This window comes from Carlito syrichta, unplaced genomic scaffold, assembly GCF_000164805.1.
Source record: "Carlito syrichta isolate Samal-C Ts95f unplaced genomic scaffold, Tarsius_syrichta-2.0.1 Scaffold308201, whole genome shotgun sequence".
NCBI classification, from domain to species: domain Eukaryota; kingdom Metazoa; phylum Chordata; class Mammalia; order Primates; family Tarsiidae; genus Carlito; species Carlito syrichta.
The window spans coordinates 17989-24448 of NW_007252297.1; the positions used below are offsets into that span (position 1 = coordinate 17989).

Genomic DNA, 6460 nt, shown 5'->3' on the forward strand with positions numbered 1-6460 from the left:
TGGCTCACACCTATAATCCTAGCACTTTGGGAGGCCGAGGTGAGAGGATTGCCTGAGTTCGAGACCAGCCTGGGCAACTTGGTGAGACCTCATCTTTACAATAAATTTTTAAAAAGTAGCTGGGCATGGTGGCGCATGCCTGTAGTTCCAGCTACTTGGAAGACAGAGGTGGAAAGATCTCCTGAGCCCTACAGGTCAAGGCTGCAGTGGCCATGAGCATGCCACTGCACTCCAGCTTGGGTGACAGAGTGAGATTCCAACTCAAAAAACAAAACAAACCAAGTAGCTGGAACTACAGGTGTGTACCACCATGCCCAGTTAATTTTTTGATTTATTGTAGATACGAGGTCTCACCATGTTGCCCAGACTGGTCTCAAACCCTCGGGCTCAGGCATTCCTCTCACCTCTGTCTCCCAAAGTGCTCAGATTACAGGCATGAGCCACTGCACCTGGCCTGAAACTTGCATTTTCTATATTTTGACTATTTTCATATTGAATCCTTCAGTGCCTTAAGGAAAAAAAGAGATTTCTTATTATCCAAAAGAACTTTGATATGATGTTCCAAAGAATGAAAATATGAGCGGCTAGGCACAGTGGCTCAAGCCTATAATCCCAGCACTTTGGAAGGCAGATTCAAGACCAGCATGGGCAACTTGGTGAAACCTCATCTCTACAATAAATCAAAAATTAGCTGGGCATGATGGCGGATGTCTGTAGTTCCAGCTACTTAGAAGGCTGAGGTGGAAGGATTGCCTGAGCCCAGCAGGTCGAGGCTGTGGTGGCTGTGAGCATGCCCCTCCACTCCAGCCTGGGCAACAGAGTAAGACTCTGACTCAAAAATGTAAAGAAAATATGAGTGTTTTGGTAAGTAGAGGTAAAATAACCCAGCAGAGAACACATGGGAAAGGCAATGAAAAGAAAGCTCCTTGAGCATATGGATAACCAAAGGATCCCAACTTCTGCACTTTTTATTATGCTTATGCTATTCTGTATCCTCATGGGTCACTCAGCTCTACCTACAATAATGAAAATTTGGTTAGTTACATGTCTAACTTATTCTAGGGTGTACCTTCTCTCACTCTCGCTTATGCAACTAGGGATCACATCTGGAACTTCACGTTTATTTATGTGACTGTTGATCATGTTGGAACTTCACATGTGTTTATCCCCTTCCTCAAGGATTCTAGTAGAAATGAGTGAATGAGGCATTTTGGGTACTGTGGTGATTCCTGCTATAGATCCCTTAATTTTTATTCTATTTGTTGGATATTTACCAACTGTATTTCCATTTTCTTTGTTTTTTTTTTTTGAGTTGGAGTCTCACTCTGTTGCCCCAGACTGGAGTGCAGTGACATGCTCCTGGTCCCCGCAGCCTTGATCTGCTGGGCTCTGGCGATCCTTCCGCCTCAGCCTTCCGAGTAGCCTGAACTACAGGCGCGCGCTACCGTGCCCAGCTAATTTTTTTTTTATTGTAGAGACGAGGTCTTACCAAGTTGCCTGGGTGAGACTTGAACCCGCTGGCTCAGGTAAGCCACTTGCCTCAGCCTCCCAAAGTGCTGGGATTACAGACTGAGCCACCGAGCCTGGCCTGTATTTCCATTTTCTAAGATCATAGTTTTATTAGATACTCATTCCCCCTTAATTAACATCCTTGTATATGACATAAATGATTGTTACCTTAAGTATCACCTCAGTTTATTGATTTTTAAAAAGAATCTCACCCGGGCATGGTGACTCATACCTGTAATCCCAGCCCTTTGGGAGGCAGAGTCTAGAGGAATGCCTGAACCAAAGGGTTTGAGACCAACCTGGGCAACTTGACGAGACCTACAATAAACCAAAAAATTAGCCGGGCTTGGTGGCTCAACCTGTAATCCTGTGCTTTGGAAGGCCGATGTGAGTGGATTGCCTGAGCCCGCGGATTCGAGTCCCACCTAGGCAACTTGGTGAGAATTCATCACTACAATAAATCAAAAATTAGCTGGTCGTGGTAGTGCACGCCTGTAGTTCCAGCTACTTGGAAGGCTGAGGCGGAAGGATTGCTGGAGCCCAGCAGGTCGAGGCTGTAGTGGCCGGGAGTGGCCACTGCACTCCAGTCTGGGTGACAGAATTAGACTCTGACTCAAAATAAAAAATAAATCAAAAAATTAACTGGGCATGGCAGCACATGCCTGTGGTTCTAGCTACTTGGAAGACTGAAGTGGAAGGCTCACCTGAGCCCAGTGGATCAGGCTGTGGTAGCCATGAGTGTGCCACTTGCACTCCAGCCTGGATGACAGAGTGAGACTCCAACTAAAAAAAAATAATTAAGCCGGGCTCGGTGGCTCAGCCTGTAATCCTGCGCCTTTGGGAGGCTGAGGTGAGTGGATTGCCTGTGCCCGCGGGTTCGAGACCCGCCTGGGCAGCGAGACCTCATCTCTACAATAAATCAAAAAAAAAATCAGCCGGGCGTGGTAGCACATGCCTGTAATTCCGGCTACTTGGAAGGCTGAGGTGGAAGGATTGCCGGAGCCCAGCAGGTCGAGGCTGCGGTGGCCGGGAGCGGCCACTGCACTCCAGTCTGGGCGACTGAGTGAGACTCCAACTCAAAAAAAAATAATAATAATAATTATAATAAGCCGGGTTCGGTGTCTCAGCCTGTAATCCCAGCACTTTGGGAGGCTGAGGTGAGTGGATTGCCTGAGTCCGTGGGTTCGAGACCCGCCTAGGCAACTTGGCAAGACCTCATCTCTACAATAAACCAAAAATCAGCCGGGTGTGGTAGTGCGCGCCTGTAGTTCCAGCTACTTGGAAGACTGAGGCAGAAGGATCGCCGGAGCCCAGCAGGTCGAGGCTGCGGTGGCCGGGAGCAGCCACTGTACTCCAGTCTGGGCAATAGAGTGAGATTCCAACTCAAAAAATAAAAAAATTAAAATAATAATAGTTATAATAACTTATTAGATTTAGAAACCTTTCCTACCTAAGATTTTGTTTTGTTTTTTAATTAGTATTAAGTTGTGCTCAAAATTGCTTTTTTGTCTCTGCGGGGCACATGTCATTAAGTGTGCAGTAAGCAGCTTCTACCTTGTAACCTGAGTGAAGAAGACCTGTTACAGAACCCATACTTCAGCAAGCTGCTCCTGAGCCTCTCACAGCATGTGGATGAGAGTGGCTTAAGCCTGGCCTTGGCAAAGGAGCAGGCTCAGGTAAGAGCCCTGGGAGGAGGGATGATAGGAGGAAGGAGAAATCCTCCCAAGACAGAGGTTACTACCTGGGATTTTTTTGATTTCTAGGCATGGAAGGAAGTTCGACTGCATAAGGCAACATGGTTGAGGTTTGAGATTTTACAGCGAGTCATTCAAGAGCTGCTTGTGGAATACTATGTAAAGGCACAAGACATACATTTAACTCCTGAGGACAAAAAGGTGAGACAGAAGAGATGAAGTAGGGGTTGGTTACCAGCTATAAGAATGACCAGGCCAACTGTGGCTTTGTCTAATGATGTGATGTAGGGGAAGTAGGAGCTTTGAGAAATGTGTTATCAAAAAGGAAATGGAAGACTGTACTTTCAGGGATCATTTCTATAGTTCGTTACTAGAGAAGTTTCTCTGATCATGTAGAGCACCAGAAACCACAAGGAGGAGGCACAGCATTGTCTCCTGAGCATGAAGCCGGCTCTTGGTGTTGCTTTGCTGCAGCTGCCATTTGCCATTGATGATCATTCTTTTCTTCCTCTGAGAGAGTAAGAGGATTCAGTCTGAGTGGTTTCTCGTTACAATAAATAAAAGTAAATAAATAAATAAGAAACAGACTGTTGTTATGGGGGAAGAAGTAGAGGTTATGTTGTTGTCAGGGTTTGAAATAGAAAGATTGACAGGAGAAGGCACTCACAGCTGAGGAGTTATCTGCAGGGGATGACATGTTTGAGGACTTTGAAAATGTATGAAGAGGGCCGGGGGCAGTGGCTCAAACCTGTAATCCCAGCACTTTGGGAGGCTGAGGAGAGTGGATTGCCTAAGCCCGCGGGTCTGAGACCAGCCCGGGCAACTTGGCAAGACCTCGTCTCTACAAAAAAAAAAAAAATATATATTAGCTGGGTGTGGTAGCACACACCTGTAGTTCCAGCTAATTGGAAGGCTGAGACAGAAGGGTCACCTGAGCCCAATGGGTACACGCTGGGGTGGCTGTGAGCATGCCACTGCACTCCAGCCTGGGTGACGGAGTGAGACTCTGACTCAAAAAATAAAAATAAAGTGTATGAAGAACTGGTTGATAAGGATGGAAAAGTTGGAGTGGGAGAAGGTTCGTAGTCATCTCTTTGTTTTTTATTCTCTCTCTCAGTTTCATGAGACTCTTGAACAGCGACTGCTTGTGACTGAACTGACACAGCTCTTAGGTCCTAGCCAGGAGAGCGAGATACCTCCACTGCTAGGGCTGGTGAAAGCAGACCTTCTGGAACTCATGCCATCCTCAGAGGTTGGGACCAAAGAAGTGAAACGGCTTAATTTATCCCATATCTGTAGCATTTTTTTGTTAAGCTTTATTGTTTTTGTAAAAATGATACATGTGCCGGGCTCGGTGGCTCAGCCTGTAATCCCGCGCCTTTGGGAGGCTGAGGTGAGTGGATTGCGTGAGCTGCGGGTTCGAGATCCGCCTGGGCAGTGAGACCTCATCTCTACAATAAATCAAAAAATCAGCCGGGTGTGGTAGCGCATGCCTGTAATTCTGGCTACTTGGAAGGCTGAGGCGGAAGGATCGCCAGAGCCCGGCGGGTCGAGGCTGCGGTGGCCGGGAGCGGCCACTGCACTCTAGTCTGGGTGACAGAGTGAGACTCCAACTCAAAAAAAAAAAAATGATACGTGTTCAGTGTGGTCAGACTCAAGAAAAACACAGTCCTCATTAGTGTAATGGTGAGAAAAAATTTATACAGAAGCAGGTAAACTTAAGCTGAAATATTACATCTAGAATCACATTATTATCATAAACAGCTTGACATAAATGTTATTATACTTGCTTGGCACAAAGGCTCACACCTGTAATCCCAGCACTTTGGGAGGTAGGTGGGAGGATTGCCAGAGCCCAGGGGTTTGAGACCAGCCTGGGCAATATGGCAAGTACTTGTCTCTACAGAAAATTTTTAAAAATTAGCTGGGCATGGTGGCGCGTGTCTGTAGTTCATCTACTTGAAAGGCTGAAGCGGAAGGATTACCTGAGTCTAGCAGGTCGAGGCTGAGGTGGCCATGTGTGCACCACTGCACTCCAGCCTGGCGGCAGAGTGAGAGTCCAACTAAAAAAAAAAATGTCTTCTCAGTGGCTCATCCTGTAATCCAGGCACTTTGAGAGGCCAAGGCAAGTAGATTGACTGAGCCCGTGGGTTCGAGACCAGCTGGGGTAATTTGGTAAGACCTAATCTCTACAATAAATAAAAAATTAGGCAGGCATGATAGCCCCTACCTGTAGTTCAGCTACTTGGAAGGCTGAGGCGGAAGGATCATCTGAGCCCAACAGGTCGATGCTGGGGTGACCCTGAGCATGCCACTGTACTCCAACCTGGGTGACAGAGTGAGATCCAACTCAAAAAAAAAAAAAAGGTATACTCTTCATGCTTATATGGAGAGTATAATCACTGGGCTCAGTGGCTCAGCCTGTAATCCCACTCTTTGGGAGGCCGAGGTGAGTGAATTGCCTGAGCCCGCAGGTTCAAGACCCTCCTGAGCAACTTGGCGAGGCCTCATCTCTACAATAAATAAAAAAAATTAGCCAAGTGTGGTAGCGCATGCCTGTAGTTCCAAGTACTTGGAAAGCTGAGGCAGAAGGATCGTCGGAGCCCAGAAGGTTGAGGCAGCGGTGGCCGAGAGCGTGCCACTGCACTCCAGTCTGGGCAACAGAGTGAGATTCAAACTTAAAAAAAAAAAAGAGAGTGTAATCTATTTTCATGTAATATAGTTTGGACTTCATTTTTTGTTTTGTTTTGTTTTTGAATTTGAGTCTTACTTTGTTGCCCAGACGAGTGCAGTGGCATGCTCACAGCCACCGCAGCCTCAACCTGTTGGACTCAGGTGATCCTTCCGCCTCAGCCATCCAGATAGCTAGAATTACAGGCACATGCCACTACGCCCAGCCAATTTTTTTATTTATTGTAGCGATAACGTGCCAAGTTGCCCACGCTGTTCTTGAACCCGTGGGCTCAGGCAATCCTCTTGTCTAGGCCTCCCAAAGTGCTGGGATTATAGGCATGAGCCACCCCTGGCCTTTTTTTTTTTTTGAATTGGAGTCTCACTCTGTTGCCCAGACTGAAGTGTGGTGGCCGCACCTGGCCACCGCAGCCTCGACCTGCTGGGCTCCGGCGATCCTTCCACCTCAGCCTTCCGAGTAGCGGGAATTGCAGGTGCGCACTACACGCCCGGCTAATTTTTTAATTTATTGTAGAAATGAGGTCTCGCCTGCCCAGGCGGGTCTCGAACCTGCGGGCTCAGGCAAT

General features: G+C 47.2%; 1 protein-coding gene across 4 annotated transcripts in view; it reads left to right on the forward strand.

The window, feature by feature from the left end:
- HAUS4 (HAUS augmin like complex subunit 4) overlaps positions 1-6460 on the forward strand; it is a 15280-nt gene that overhangs the window by 4350 nt on the left and 4470 nt on the right. For 3 of the 4 annotated variants that reach the window (XM_021716154.1, XM_008065262.1, XM_021716155.1), the window contains exons 3-5: positions 3043-3185; positions 3273-3404; positions 4321-4455. In XM_021716154.1, the coding sequence (XP_021571829.1) occupies positions 3043-3185; positions 3273-3404; positions 4321-4455 (410 nt within the window). The remainder of the gene's footprint in view (positions 1-3042; positions 3186-3272; positions 3405-4320; positions 4456-6460) is intronic. The other variant, XM_021716156.1, reaches the window with a different exon arrangement.